At 36.5% G+C, this 16,567-nt stretch overlaps 1 protein-coding gene across 1 annotated transcript; it reads right to left on the reverse strand.

The window, feature by feature from the left end:
- Positions 1–6,936: 6,936 nt before the first annotated feature.
- On the reverse strand, positions 6,937–15,441 carry LOC146164047 (excitatory amino acid transporter 3-like). Its single transcript, XM_083380659.1, has 12 exons — positions 15,219–15,441; positions 13,816–13,938; positions 13,574–13,655; positions 13,029–13,071; positions 11,387–11,515; positions 11,162–11,322; positions 11,032–11,098; positions 10,796–10,930; positions 10,402–10,502; positions 10,136–10,261; positions 7,901–8,035; positions 6,937–7,150 (listed from the first exon to the last, which is right to left on the reverse strand). The coding sequence occupies exons 1-12, from the start codon at positions 15,439–15,441 to the stop codon at positions 6,937–6,939; spliced, it is 1,539 nt and encodes a 512-aa protein (XP_083236785.1).
- Positions 15,442–16,567: the final 1,126 nt, after the last annotated feature.

A 16,567-nucleotide genomic window follows, 5' to 3' on the forward strand; every position in this document is an offset into this window, starting at 1 on the left:
GTTTGAAGAAACACAACCATATCAGCAGGCAACAGGAACGGTTCGCATGGTAGTTTCAGAGGAGGTTCGGCAATGGACTTTACGGCGACATTTGTTAGACCTATAAATACACAAAGATGGGTTAAAAAGGTGTACACCTAAGCCCAATGCAGCAATCAATATAAAATCCCACAGCAATTACCTCGCAATCCTATATTTTCGAATTTCTTTCTTTCCGGAATGCAAATTGTCAGCAACTTATCGTTGTTTGGGTTGCTTGAAATCTTTGTGGAAAAAAGATTGCATGCACAAATTAACAAACTTAGACATAGACACTGACCGGTAACCAAAAAATGGTATTCAAACACTGAAAGTTTAGTTATAGCAAAAGCATGTTAAATCACAGTAAATTCTGTCATTAAAAACAAGACTATTAAAATATGTAGGTATTCGAAACAGAAGCACGACATTACATGTTTTTCCGCCACTTTTTACAAGGCGACATTATGAATAGGCTTAGTTTGTGCCGTATTGTGTTGCTCATACCTCATATAAAATGTAGCCGACAGTTTTGAAAGAGTCGTATATCCTAGTACAGTGGTCGGCAAATTTATTTGTGGCGGCCCAAAATACTATTGTTAAAGCTATTAAAGGTCCACTACGTAAAAAACAAATACAAAACAGGGCGGATCCAAAATATTTGTTTCGAGTTGGAGGCATTAGAATAACGTCACAAAGTTACACCATGAAACAATTGTTCTTAGAAACACCTATTGTATTGAACGAACTCCTGCGCAAATATGAAGCTAAAATCCAGATGGCGAAACGTTTACCTTAGACGTGTATTTAATGCATAAAAGATTAACACTACATCATCACCACACCTGAATGGCGGCAGTCGCAATCACGTAAAAAGTTCGCCCGAAACACATAAAAGGAGTACATTATGTCAATCTTGCAGTAAATTCGGATAAGTGTTACTCACGAGTCACGATACAATAGCAATAATACAATGTTATTTAAAAAAATACATTAACTAATTACGAGATAGATGTTGGTAGTAATTGTATTTTTTAGGGATTTTAAGTCCACACACCGTTAGGCTGTGGAGACCAAGAGAGTGTGAAATATTGCGCCTGATGCTAATGTAAAACATACTATAAAACGAAAAATATACGCGCATACACACAGTTTGCCGACCACTGTCATAGTAGATATATTATTTTTAGTAGAATAGCTAGCAAACATCGCATTCAAAAGTTCAGCCACACCCTACAACTGCATAATTTTGTTTTTACTTTTTATTAAGAAAACTTTAAATTAATGCAGCTATTTCGATCAAACAACTGAAATACTGGTGTAACCTATATGCTTTACCTTCAAGCCTTTTTTAAGTGCAGCGTTCCTGGAATGCATAATTCCTCGTAGAAAGGATACAAACCTAAACAACGTTGCAACTAAAATATCGCTATTCAAACTTAAGTGTAGATTATGTAAAATTACATGGCTATCGAAACAAAAGCATTCAAATAAATATAACGTTTGTTAATTTGAAATAGAATTACCTTTGCACGAGAACACATCCACCCTCGAAGAGTGCGATGAACAATATCACACTGATTAGCAACATAGCGATGTTGAAAGCTAGGTTATTGGTCTTCAGTTTTTCCAATGAGTCAGGGACCTTTGAATAGAAACAATTCTGAAAAGCCTGGAAATCATTTGCAGGCGGCTCTGGTTCGAACGTAATCCCGAACAACCCATTAAAGGGCGCAAACAGTTTCGAGTCGATTCGAATAAACAACATAGCTTAAAAGACATTGAACGAATATGTTAAAAAATGTAAAAAAAAAACTTGCCCTGGCGAAAAGCCATTGTTTCACGTTGCTTGTGACGTAACAGAATCTTTGGGAAACAACTGAATTTAGCAAACTTTTTGGAAATTTGAGTCAAATATTTTACAAATACTGCATTAACACAACCATTAAATTAAGAAAATAACACAATAGTTTTAGAGTATTGTGCGAACAAGGACAAAAGGAGCCACACGGAAGAAAAAAGCACTGTATCAACATTTTGGCACTCTGTTTTAAAAATTGGCATACTGTATTTTGTTTAGTTTTTTGTTGTTTGGTAGTTAACCGACTGGTTAACATTATACAAAGTACACCTATATCTGCTATAATTTGGCAAATAAAGCCTCAGAAGTGGTCCGCTAAAGTTGTTACAATTTTACTTAATAAATGGAATAGGAAAGATAGCAGCTTTTTTTCCTTGTCATATGTAGGCTTGCCATACTTCCCGGTTTAGCCGGGACAGTCCCGGTTTTAAGGCCTTGTCCCGGTGTCCCACCCGGTTAACCAATTTGGCCCGGATTTTTCCATTTGAGATTAACAAAAAAATTAAAAAAATGTAAAAACTCTTGAGTTAGCCATTTAGCAATTCTTTCTCAAAACTAAGTAATACTTTTTACTTTTACTTTTTGGTTGGTAAGGCTGTCAAGCAAATTTTTTTTTAACATTAAAAATTAATTATTTTTCAGCAGGTGTTAAGAAATATTTTTCTGGGGGTGAGGTTGCTGGGGCTAGTTCCTTTCTTGTTTGTGATGAGTAGAAAAATGTAAGTGGATATTATCCGGCGAGTGCTGGGAGATATCTTTTTGAGGAAGGTAAGCTATCGCCGTCCCAAACCGGTCACTTAATTTTCAAGGATTTTTTTCACGTATGACGTAGTTTGATGCCGGTATTATTTGTTTAAGTATTACGCAAGTCTAAACAATTGCTGTTACAACTTAAATTTTAACGTTTGTTAGTAATTCTGGACCGATAAATGTCGCGGGTTTTCAGCATTACAAATCAAATTGAAGTCATAACATACTGATTTCCTTAAGAGAAATAAGTTTTAATGTTTCCAACTTAAGACTTAAACTTTTTGATGTCTGTTACCGATCAAAATTTTCTTGATGGCTGCTACAACTTAACTTTAGGTATGATTACATCATTTTGAATGGCTGCTTCAACTTAAGGTTTTACGTTAGTGAGTGGTTCCCTATCGATATATGTCACTGGTTTTCGTTACGCAAAAGATGTTTGACGTGCTTAGCCGTTGGGTATTAAGTTGTTTCATTTCAAATAAGCACACATTATTTGCAATTTTGTTTCAACAAATGTAAAATTTTAGTTTGCGAAAACGAACAATTACATGTTTCACAGTCACGCAGATAAATGCGGTACTTTATAACACGCCACCCGATTAAATGCTGCTTCCACACAGGCTAAATAATGTGACTCCATTTGTGGGGATCATTTAGTTAACCCATTTCCATAACATTACTTTTTAGTAACATGGTAGATTACTTTTTTAAATCATCGGCAATAGCACGCGGCTCAAGCAAATGACTCAGAGTACAACAAAATACTATGTTATAGTTTTTAGAGGCCAGCTTGATGGAATCTTACATTTTGTTTAACTGATGCTTGAGAATGATTTGGTTCAGGGAATACGAATTTGTTATGGACACAGCGCCTTTGCCAATATACAGGCCTAATATTTTTGCTTCTTCGACCAGGGCCGCATCCTACTTTAATTGTAGAAAGTGATTATCCGTCTCATTTTTTTACAATACAGATTACAGAACATTACCTTCGGTTACAATTTAAATTACTTAGACAAACCACCATTAAAAATAGGGCCCTGAAAAATACCCCCCGACAAAATATAAAACAACCGCAACCCGTTAACTTAATTATTTGCAATTCTTTTGTATTACGTCTACATTAGGTTTATTTGCCGTTTTCAATATGCGTCCCGGATTTACGTTTCTAAAAAATGGCAAGCATAGCCATATGTATTTGGCTGATTATTGCCTTATGTGAAAGGAGGCAGAAAAAAAGTTTAGACCAGTGTTTTAAAGTTGGCGATACACTCTTGGGGGCGAAAGAAATACAACGGCGGTCGAACACCGTTTCGGAGGATATAGGGGGGCCATAGCACATTCTCTAATTCGAGTGGGTGAGTCAACATCAAAATATTCCGAATTAATTGCCTCAAAAATAAAGCATTTAGGCCTACGACGTAGAGGTCTTATTGTGTGCTCCCGCTGAAATGACGATGGTAATTAATATACGATTCATTCGATTCCGGTTGTTTCCGACGAATTAGGAAGTTAACTATAATTCGCGCGAGAAAAGCATGCACACATATGTGTGTTAATAACTGAGATCTAGCCCTTCTGAAGTTGCCTTTTGACCAACGATTACTTTCGAACCTCACTGCAGGCTAGTTGTTTTTCTAGTCTGCTCTGCTTGCATCATAGATCAACAGATTTGGTGAGTCTGCAATGGCTTTCGGTGTACTAATTATACGTGAGCCGTAATCGTTGGTCAAAAAGCAACTTCAGAAGGGCTAGATCTCAGTTATTAACACACATATGTGTGCATGTGTCATTGAATAAATGATATGGTACTGCGTAACTTTTGCCGTATGGTGACATTATACCCACCAACTTTGATTAAAATCATACATTATTTATCATAATAATTTTAAAAAATCCTATCCCAAATCCAAATTCCAAATTTTTAATACTATTTGCTTTTTATTGATGTGTTACTGATCATAGCGTATACATTCATTGCGGTAAAAATGAATAATTTGCTTCGGTTAAGTTTTAATGCCAATCGCAAAAAACAATATAAAAATTAATGTATTGACTTAATCTTGGGCTGTGTCGAATTTTCATACATTTTACCATGTTTTTTGGGGGGTAAGTTACAATATTATATAATCTTCTCTTCGTTTTGTGTAGTCCGTTTAGGCCAGTGGTTATCAATCTTTTTGTTGTCGCGACCCCCTTTTAAGTTTTCAAAAATCAATACGCGACCCCCAATTTTAGTGTATTACACATAAACTAGATATAAGAATTATATACAATTAGGCAAAATGTTGAAATTTCTAGACAAATTGTTTCAAATTTTGGCAAAAATATTTGGATTTACGGCAAAAGCATGAACAAGTAACTACAAGTTGCGGCTCAAGGTCTATTGCGTCATAAGAATTTTTATCCCAACAAAAAAAATACTATTGTGTAATTGTGATATAACAAAAAAATCAACTTTCCGTAAACTCGTAAGAGTAGCTTAAACAAACAATAAATAGGCTATTGGTTTATTTCAGTTTTTAAAACTATGTTAATATAGAAAAGGTGATCTTGATTTATTTAAATTGTTCAAGTAGGGAAAATGTTATCACATATAGTTTTATCGTGTGTGAATAAAAGAGTCTTCGGTGGTCGAATGGTTATTGTTCCTATTTTTAAAAGGCCATTACACTAAAACTATTCTTCATCCATTGATTAAAAAGGACTCCAGCGACAAGACCGAAATAAGAATAATATCAACATCGGAATAAAACAAAGTTCGGAATAAGACCAAAACAGGACTAATACCTAGCATCGTAATAACGTCTAAATCTGAATAAATCCTAAATCCGTCGGAATAAGACCTAAATGGCGTACATCACTATTCACAAACTCCCTTAATAATTTTGACCCTAAACCAATTTCTAACCCCTACCTTTCCCCCGCTAGCCTCAACCAGGGCATACAATCCGGTGCCAAACCCACAGCACTCTAACGGCGCCGGTCAAACTAGGTCTTAGTCCTAGTTGCTAGGACGTCCAAACTTCGACAACAAAGCGGCCGATGCCAGACCGACGCCCCCGATCGTTCCATACCCTTTCCCTACAGTTTCAGGCGTTATTTTGGCTTTATTGCGAATATTTTTTGGTCTTATTAATAAATACGACTGGTTCACTAAGTAGATCCCATCAACCCAATTGTTAGATTGGCGGTTGTTCTTTTTCTTTGTACTGCTAAATTTTTTAGTTTATTGTTTGTTGTTTTTCTTGTCAATTTTTCGTAACAACATTTTCACGATGTAGTGGCCGCGAAACTTTAGCGATGTGCCAGATAAAAGAAGACAACTAAGCTGCCAATCCAATAATAGCGCTATAAGTTAAAACTATGTCGAACCGTTTGATTTTTTCGGTTTAAATTCGGTTGGGGTTAAAGAATTTTTTTCGGTATCCGGTTTTGGTTCGGAGCAATTTAGAAGCTGCTCCGGTTTGACTGAATTAGTTTCAAAACCGGTTTATAAAGTTCTAGTTCGGATAAAATATGAGATGCGTTAGACCTACACCAAAAAATCAATGAATGTAAAGAATAATTTAATCATTATTTAACTGGAACTCGTATTTAAGTTTGGTTACGTATTAAAAACAAGCAGTTCATTATTTAAATATCTGAAAAATAAAAGAAAAATAAACGTTTTACTTATTGAATATTCATGTTTTTCATAAAATTTTAAAAGTGGCATAATTTGGCTCTGTAAATACAAGTCGTGACGTCATACAGGAAGTAACCCGCTTTCTTGACAGGTCCGGGTTCGGGTTCGGTTTAGGTTCTTTCAAAATAATCGGTTTAGTCCCGGTTCAGCTCCTTAAAATCTAACAAAAAACGTTTCAGGTTCATTTACGATTGGGGAAAATTTGCCCATAACCGGTTCATAAAGTTACAGTTTGGGTCCGATTCGACCATCCTGTTAAAAGTGCAAGGCGATGTTATAATTATACAGACAGTTGGTTACATTTCACCAACCTTTTTGGTATCGCAACATTCTTTTCAGTTTTCGAAAAGTTACCTGCCCAGGAGCTGTGTTATACGTGAAATTATTTGTTTTCACATTCCACAATATTTTCCGATCAGTATACGCCAAGCAGACCAAAAACGCTACGAGGTTGTATTAAAAATTTTGCACAGAAAAATGTTGCAAATTAAAATGTGTAAATGACAAAGAATCGTCTTTTAACCTAAGATTTAAGTTATTTACAGGTTTTCTCGTGATAAGCAACAATTGCAGTTAGCGAAACTGATTGCAAAATTTTAAAACAACAAGATACAAATCACATTGAAGTCATTTCAGCTGCATCTGGTGTATAATTATCGTTGAAGTATGCTCTCTTATGAGACATTTCGCCCAGATCTTCTTTCTTTAAAGAGTTCTCAGACGAATCAGTGCTTAAAAGGTCGCTATCAAGATCGTCCCGAGACAGTTTGGCCACCACTCCCGCACCAATTGAGTCCCCGAGTACGTTAACCGTCGTACGAATTCGATCCCTGTGCGACAAGATATTTGTCTCGCTCTTTAGTACAACCATCTAGCTATATAATTTATCGTAGATAAAAAGAATCACGTCCCTTTAATTGAGCTTTCCAATAGACATAGCCTATATTTAATAATTGTTTGTGTGGGAAACACATGCTTTGCTATATACCAGCGGTTCTCCCACAATTTGCCGTGGAAAAATTCTAAATTATTCGGCGGAACTTGTTATAATGTTATAACATACCTATTCGTATTATAAATAGCCATGTTAGAATGCACGCATCCGCCTCTGTCGCTCAGTCCCGTTTTAGCTTTCCATGTTTTAATTAACTATATTACAGCCATTTTGTAATCATCACATTTCGTTTTAAATGACTGGTTAGTGTACAGCAATGATTCCGAAACTGTGTGCCGCGGCACACTAGTGTGCCTCGAGAGATTGCCAAGTGTGCCGCGAAACCTTTTGTGATTTCGGATAATAGAGTATTTGTATTACCAATAAGCATACGCGCAAGCATTTTAGACTTGAATACGCACTATACATATTACAATTTATTAATATTGAGACATTTACAAATAGTTTGTCGGGGCAATTATCAAATGACTCTACTGTTGTTAAAAGTGTGCCGCGAAATATTTAAGGTATTTTTAGTGTGATGCGAGCCAAACAGCTTGATAACCACTGGTGTACAGTATGAAACAATTTCGCCCAATAAAGTCAACGACTAACAATGGCATTGTAATTAACCGAGAACACTTACAGCAGCCAGTCGATTGCAAGTATCAAACTGATATCTTCTGTGGGCAATCCGACGGCAGATAAAACGATAATTAGTGTCACAAGGCCCGCTTGAGGTACACCCGCTGCTCCAATACTGGCGAACGTCGCCGTTACGCTGAAAAATATGGGTAAACCATGTATTTTAAGCAGGAACACTGATACGACCGCAAAGGCTGATTGAATTATAATAGAACCTTTTGAAACAACGTAAACGCATCGTATAATTTTAGCGTTTCGCGCGAACTTTTCACGCGTGTTTATGCAGACCAACAGTTATGGAGTCAATGTAACAGAGAAAATCATATTGATTTCGGCATGGCCGGAGGACGTGAGATTGAACCTCACTGCAGGCTAGTTGTTTTTCTAGCTAGCCTGCCTTGCTTGCATCATTGATGGACAAATTCGGTGAGTCTGCGATGGCTTTCGGTGTACTAATGAAACATAAGCCGCAATCGTTGGTCAAAAAGCAGCATTAGAAGGGCTAGATCAAAGTTGTTGAACACATATGTGTGTGTATCTTTCATTGATTGCTGACGACAACACAATAAAGTGTATTATATAGAATGCTAAACATTTTACAAAATTTTAATTTTTAGGTCAAAACTAATTGCCTTATAGTCATGTTGTCTTGTGTTCCTCCTGTGAACTGGCCCACGCCATTTTAAGTCATAACAAAGTCAACCATACGCACGCGAAACACGAAATAGAAACCTAAAAATGCGTTTTTAAATACCGACAATAATATTACAAAATGGCAAGATTATGACAAAATGGTAATATTATGCTTAAAAAATGATAAGAATATGAAACTAGTCGTATGGATACACATAAACCAGGTGAAGTGTTGCACAAAGTGCAATTAAAACAGGTTATTTTAAAGTTGTTGAAGTATATAGGGATGTTTGATAATTTAGATCGGAACCGATACCCTATTTTAAGTGGGAATATCGGTACTTGTCCGAAATTAGGGTGGTATCGTTGCCGAGCCGATACCAAATTAATATAGGAGTTTCAGCAATGATTTTCAATCTAACGAAGCGAGTTCCGCCTTGATTTTTGTAAAACATTAGAAGATTGGCAACTGGAGGTAACTAAACTTCTTAACACCATAGCAAATTAGGGCGCAATGACCTGGAAATGTAGGGTCTTTAAATGTTTCAATTTAATCTAATTTGTTTGTTCGAGATTAGTAATGAAATTAACTAGAAATTGCCAAGACAAAAAAATGAATTTGATTACGCTATGCAAGAGGTAAAAATATTTGGATTATGATTTACAAAGTACATTAAATGAAACGTTTCCGAAACAAAAGTAAACGCGCAATTTTACCATTAGTTCATGCGATTTTCTCGCGGCCGTACAGCCAGGAGGTCTTAAAATTTATGTTTAACTAACAGTCTATAACTCAGCAAAAAACTTTTTGTCTAATTCTAGTATACCTAATGGCAAAAAAATAGTTTTCTATTTGTGCAAATATATAGGGTCTTTATAATATGATTATTGTGTCGTGAGTAACACAAATCCAATTTTTTTTAATGCAAGATAAACGCAATAAAATGTATTTTGTGCTTTGTGCAACTTTTTACGTGGTTTCCATACAGTCATTCAGCTGTGAAGTGCTATCCAATGCTTTAAGCCACAGCTTAAAATAATTTTGATGTCCTCTCTGAAACAAAAATTCTGAATCCGTCTCTGGGCGTGATCTTCTTTATTATATCTTTATGTACATGTAGCGTGTATATAAACTGTTGCTACCAGGCATAGTAATATAAATCAAAAACAGCTCCTCTGGTAATTGTAATTGTTAACCAACGTTTCGGCAACCTATACAAGCCACCTTCGTCAGGCTGAATGACACTGAACGCTCGTACAATAAAAATAATAATAGCACGTGAATCAGACTACAGGAAAAGATTATTTTTGGAATCGTGGAACATCCATAAGAAGGGTAACACCATGAACGTCAAAACTGACGTGATGCTTTCTGCATGCTACAAGCACCTGCTGAAGGACTAGAGGCAGTCGCTAATTATTTTCTTATCGTTTCGTTGCTCGCGTTTATTTCTGCTTTTTTCCTTTTTTTCCTTTCCATTTATTGTACGAGTGTTCAGTGTCATTCACCCTGACGAAGGTGGCTTGTATAGGTTGCCGAAACGTTGGTTAACAATTACAATTACCAGAGCAGCTGTTTTTGATTTATATATAGCGTGTATACCTGATGGTAATAATCTGCCCGAAGTTAAGAACAATTCCGTTGGCTTGTGCAATGAAAACGGCCGCCACTGCCTCATACAACGCTGTTCCATCCATGTTAATAGTGGCGCCAATAGGAAGAACAAAACTAGGCAAACATGGAGGGTTATAAACATTTACACGGTACTAAAATCACCTCAATAATTATTAAACCAGACCTAGTTGTTTATTTAAAATGTTGCCCTATTTTTGCAAAATGATAGCGTTGTACTTATTTGCAGAACTTACCGAGTGACTCGTTTATCGATGTGGTTGTTCTGTTCCAAGCAGTTAATCGTGATAGGCAATGTTGCGGAACTTGATGAGGTCGCCAATGCGGTTAACAGCGCCTATATAAATAAATCCATACCTTTACAATGCAGTTAGATAAACATTAGCCACCAGTTTTACCAAGAAATGTTGCAGTATACCGTAAAAAATAAATGGGAAACGGTAAATCGCAATAGGTTTTGATTAAACCTAATCCGATATTTTGAAAAATACGTCTTTCAGCACAGATACAGTTACATTTAATGCAAAAATTTAAAGTTTTACTGCGCTTTTACAAATCCATTGTTTGCTGCACTAAACTACAAATAATAAAATAGAAATAACCTTCAAATACACTGTGTTAAACAATCACCTGTAAAACCCCGGAAAGATACGAGAAAGGGTTTTTTCTGACGATAATGAGGTAGATAAGAGGCAGGACTATGAGGCCATGGATCGCCAAACCGGCAATGACTGTTGCCATGTACAAACCGAGCTGCTCCAGCACCTGCAATGCAATTTTATGTTTTACACTTTTGTGTCAAAATACAAGGCTGAAATTAAAGCAATGCATATAAGTGAAAAAGTTAAGTCGCACAACATACGCACTTTTTCGGGGTCTTCCATTTTCATTATTTCTCCTGCAATAAGAAAGATGATTCCAATCGGGGCGTACCTAAAGAAACAAATCAATTGATTGAGGAAATTAGTTTTGTGTTTTTAGATAAATGTTTAATACCATATAACGATTTGCACGATTTTCATAGTTGCCTCATTAAACGCGACGAAGAAATCAACAAGAATTTTTCCTTGTTCTCCCATTCCACCAATAATCACACCAAAGCTGAGGCAAAATGTTATCAAACCAAGTACGTTGATTCCGTTTTTGTAGGCGCCGACCTAAATTTTAGACAAACGTCGTAAAGCGACAGTGAATAGGTGTCTCCACCAACTGCCATCTTACCAGTTGGTAGTCCACCGTTGTATTTTCTGTAACTACTGTTGTCTGTTCATAAGCATAAGTGGTTGTATTGGACTCTACTTCGTAAGTGATGTTCCGTTCGTCGATGATCGGTTCGCGTCTCGTTTCGTACTGATGATGCAAAAGTGAAATACTCAAGGCCCCTAAGAGCGGGTGTGCAGCCTGTGGCCCGGGCTAAATGTGGGCCGCGGGCCACTTTTAAATAATTATTAGTATTACCAGTTGTGGGCCGTGTGATAGCCGTACATTTATTGCACATAGTCGTACATTCATTTGCATTTTATTTGTTTTAAAAGTACATGTGGCTTAGAATTTTTATATGTCTCAGGGTGGTTCAGACCCATCCTGCCAAATGTGGTCCTGAGAGCAGCCTACCTGTAGAACTATATTTTTTGCAACCTTAACTATATTCAAACGCAAAATTTTTCGCGCTTCGCGCGTATATTCTTCGTTTCATACTACATTTTACGACACGACAGTTTTTTGGCCATCTAGGCGCCGTGTAATATTTCACCTTAAAAACAAATATACTGAATCCGCAACTGTTTTCGTGGTGTTTTTTTTTGTGGTAGACCTTTAATAGCTTTAAAAAGAGTATACTTTGGGCCGCGACAAAAACAATTTGCTGACAACTGCTTAATCGGTCAGTACTAACCAATAACAAATTGACAATGAACGTTAGTTTGGTCGCACTTTACCAAATGTGTTAGCCCTCGTTATAAAAAGCATACACATATTTTCCCCATGGTTTGGCCCGCTGGTGTAAAAGGTTGAACACCCCTGACATAGCGTTTTTTAGGTTTGTAGTGGAGACATATTTAATGTTAAAAATATATATGTAGACCAAATTAAATTACTTTTAAATACATGGAAATTTTATAAAAAATGTCGCTTTCCCAAGTATTTGAATTATGTGTCTAGTTTGTATCCCGTCTAATAAAATCGTTTTTTTCCCAAAGGCATCCTGCGTCTCATCGCACCCTCAAGAATACAAGTTTTTTAAAATTGAAAGGTATAAAGACATTTTTTCGTTTTGCTGGAATCGATAACATTTTTGTAAAGCAAATTTTGGTTTGAAAGTAACACCTCTATAACATAAAAAAATAGACCAACTGTGTGGAGTGCTTACGGTTAGCTCTTTATGAAGTCACATTTAGATGTAACTTCGTTACCTCACGTTTAAATTTGACTTTGTTACGTCACATTTTGATGTAACTTTGTTGCGTCCTGATTTGATGTAACCTTGAAACCTTAAGTTTTTACGTGACTTTGCGACTTCATCTCTGAAGTTCTTTTTTATGGTCGACTTGTGGAAGATTGTGAATAAAAGAAAAATTCTTTTATACGCAAGTTTCACAGCAGACGTCGTCGTAATTGTTAAGAATATGGCACACCTTCACGTTAAACCCAATCAATTACAAAAAAAAATCGATAGATGATATATCTGTCTGGCAATCTTTGCCCTCGGTATTGTGCTAAAAAAATACTTTAAATGCGGTTGCACTACTTTTGGCAAAATAAATAGCCCGGGACAATGACAAAAGGTTTGTGTTTGCAAAAGATGGCGATCAACCAAAAGGTTTTGGCATTGTCCAATTCGACTGGCTTTTGTTGAATGGCTTACCTGCTGAAAACATGCCTGGACCAGGTTTTCTGGAAAAAGGTTCCTGCGATTAAAGAACGATTTTATTACTTTTATATCGTCAAACACCGTAAATAGTTTTGCCAAACTAATGCACGCTGGACACTGGTTAACGACCTGTGTGATAAAGGACTGTTTACTTTACAGATAGGCTATGTTTATGAAAGAAGTGTTTATCACATTGGGACCGAACCGTCCCTTCATAGCGATCACATCGGTATATCTCATCGGTAGTAAAATTATTTTCTTTTTGGAGTACAATGGTTGGAGGTAGAAAGACGCAGTAAGAATATCAAAGCCCATACAAACGTATCGGTAGCATTTTAAACGTTTCGAATATCTCTTTTGGTAAAAATAACACTGGAAACGTTCAAAATGCTACCTACTTCTGTATGGGCTTTGATATTCCTACAACGCATTTCCTTTTCTTTTTACAACGCTTTCTTTACAACCATTTTTATTTTTAATGAATACAAATAGCAATGTAACATTTTTATAAAACAAACGATATTTTGCTTTATACTAACCTGAGTAAATCAGTGAGTGCATCTACAGGCTCAACATTCAACGTATCCCCTGTGCTGTCGATATTCTCTTCACCAACACGACCTTTTACATGAAACATACAGTATTTAAATTCCTATAGTAGGATACCTCGTTTGTCGATTTCAAGTCAGCGTTTTCTTTGACACACATTCATCACAATAATAACAACGCAATAATCATGCCACCACAAGGGGAAAATTAAGCACTTTTGATTGTAACTAACCTGGGTTGATTGTAATCACAAGAACTATTCCAATTATGACGGCAATTAGTGTTGTCGTCATGTAATATACGATAGCCCTCGCTCCAAGCTTGCCAGATGCCTGTCGGTCCAATGTAGAAACACCTGCAAATGTGCATAAAGTGTTTTAGGTTTACTTTTTGCAAACGTTCACTGGTGAAATGTAAGAGTGCGCCAATCGGGAGTCAAACAATATACGGTTTCTACCATGATGTCAGTGTAAATTTGTAATGTCAGTGAAGGGAAATGTTGCCTTATGACAGTGCTTCTTATAAAAAAAAAATATAAAGTATAAAATGTTTTACGTCATACATCAAAAATTTTAAACTAACCATATTAAAAAAAACTTTTGAACTATAACAAAATGTCAGCTTCTTAAAAAGAGATAATGGCAAGTCCATTTTTTTGTCACAATAACCCAAAATGTAGGTTGCAACAAATAGTTCCTCACTTGGGAACGGCCTGTCCCATCTCACGCACCCCACATCACCATATACAGAAGATATATTGGCTGCTTATAGGTACAAGATAATATGAAAAACTTACCTGTATAAGTAAGCCTGGTAAATTACCCATACATTAGTAAAAAATGAATTTTATACAACTTCAACAAATATGAAATAACTCAGATATAAAAATAATAAAACTTGCAAAAAAACACCCCTATTTTCTTTAGATTGATATATTGTAAAAACGCCGTCAGCCTACTGAAATGTTTTTGTGTTAAAATGATGGCTACCATTGGGTGCTTCCCATCTAGGGCAACCTTCCCCTACAACCAAAACGAAACTATTAAAATCATTGCAAAAGAATTAAATATTAACTTAGAGATCATCCATCCTCCCCCCCCCCCCGAATTGCTTGGAGCACCCCTAGCTTAAACGTCTTGTTAAAAGTATAAGCAACTAACTCGAAATGCGAAAAAGGTTACATTTGAACATTTTTGTGCGACATTTGAACAATTTTGAGCGAAAAACAACAGTTGTAGTCGATTTACTTCAGAAATTTGTTTATTAGTGACTATAGGATGCTCCTGAACGTTCGTTCACCCTTATTCACCCCTTTTAGTTGGTTCACTCCTGCAAAAATTTCATTCACCCTGGGGTGAACCATTCACCAGTTTAAGAAACACTGCCTTATGGTATTCCAGTTGTTTAGACGAGGTTATACTGATATTTCCACTAAAGGCCCACAGAAACACATCAGCGCATAGAAACAATCTCTTGACCCTGGTAACTTGCTTGGCAGTGCTTTCAGCAAAGCTGTAAGTTGTTTTGTTTTTTAATACTTGGGCTATGTCGTAATAACATTATCACAAGACAGGCGATGATGCCTGAAATTGACAAATGCCTGAACTATTGCCGTCAACACACTGACTAGCGGACCTGTGATGAGACTGCAAACGATCAGAGGCAGAATGATCATCTTCAGCATCCTAAGCAGCAAGTCGCCGGGAAAAGCGAAATAGGTGATATCCAACTGTGAAAGGTGGGCTTCCCTCATTCCGATTCCCACCACGATACCCAGGATCACACCAGTCATCGTGGCCAGTAGCAGGGCGTTCCGGCGCATGAAACTGCCACAGCAGTCTTTCGAGCACTTCGCCATTGTTGCTGCGTGTTTTATTCAACCTTACCGAGACCTTCAAGTATGTGCTATCTAAAACGGAAAACTAAAGCAAGCAAATTTAAAACATATGAAGAACAAATATAATTTATAAAAAAATAATATTGACCAATTACTTGCTTTGTTTATACTTCCATGTAGCGTCGAAAAAAAAAAACAGATGCAATTTCTTTATTGGACAAAGGATAGAAATCCATAAATATGTACAATATACTGGGTTTATATTTCATAAAGTATACAAATCAACAATAGCCTATTGCCTAGCTATAGCCCTATAGGCATGTATACTTGCCTAACAACGCAATCAAATTCGCTGTGTTAGATCAGGGGTCGGGAACCTTTTACCTAAGGAAGCCATAAAAGCGGAATACTATTGGTGTATTTCGATGAAAGTCATATAACATGTTTCAACATCTAGTTTATGTTGAAACAAAATGGTAATGTGTATAGGGCTGTATGTTCTGTTCTTATTTAAAAGACAGGGCATATTAGGCGCGAAAAACAGCATTGGTCAAGTTTGTAAAACTTTATTTACAGAATGCGATGGCACTAACATGACCTAACAGCCACCAATAGACAAAATATTCGGGGAGTTGGTGTTAGTTATGGGTGGTATTTGGGGTTAGATAAAAGGTTGTATTAGCCTTATTTTGGCCATTTAAGTCTGATTCCAATTTCGTCATTTTTACACCTTATTCCTAACTGTCTTTTATTCCGAAATTTACGTTGTTCTAATTTTCGTCTCAAGGCTGGAGTATCTTTGAAGATAAGCAACTATAAAGCCTATATAATAAAAAATGGCAAGCAATTCAAGATAAATACAGGTACAACTCAAAAATTTCGCGCTCGCTCCGCTCGCAATGTGACGCAACGTTTTAAAATATCGATAGGTGCGACCCGTAAGAAGGGTAAGAAACACTGTGCTAGAATGACAGCTTGAATTTATCTGCGGCAAAATTCTCTCTTCAAAGAGGCATATGGCGTCACTTAAAGAGCCGTATATGGTTCGCAAGCCATAGGTTCCCGACCGCTGTGTTAGACAGTTTTGCTGATATAGCTTTACAATAAAGTATATTTGTGCGCGGCAAAATAATTGCCTACTATTTTC

This window comes from Ascidiella aspersa, chromosome 2 (genome assembly GCF_963924565.1).
Source record: "Ascidiella aspersa chromosome 2, kaAscAspe10.2, whole genome shotgun sequence".
Lineage (NCBI taxonomy): Eukaryota > Metazoa > Chordata > Ascidiacea > Phlebobranchia > Ascidiidae > Ascidiella > Ascidiella aspersa.

What these genes read in the sequence shown, in the direction of transcription:
- LOC146164047 (XM_083380659.1), bottom strand. Translation starts at nt 15,441, where the DNA reads ATGGCGAAGTGCTCGAAAGACTGCTGTGGCAGTTTCATGCGCCGGAAC. An exon ending in AAATGGAAGACCCCGAAAAA is followed by an intron (nt 10,931 to 11,031) that starts GTGCGTATGTTG and finishes ATTGCATTGCAG; the next exon opens with GTGCTGGAGCAGCTCGGTTT. An exon ending in CTTGCAATCGACTGGCTGCT is followed by an intron (nt 7,151 to 7,900) that starts GTAAGTGTTCTC and finishes CTTGTCGCACAG; the next exon opens with GGATCGAATTCGTACGACGG.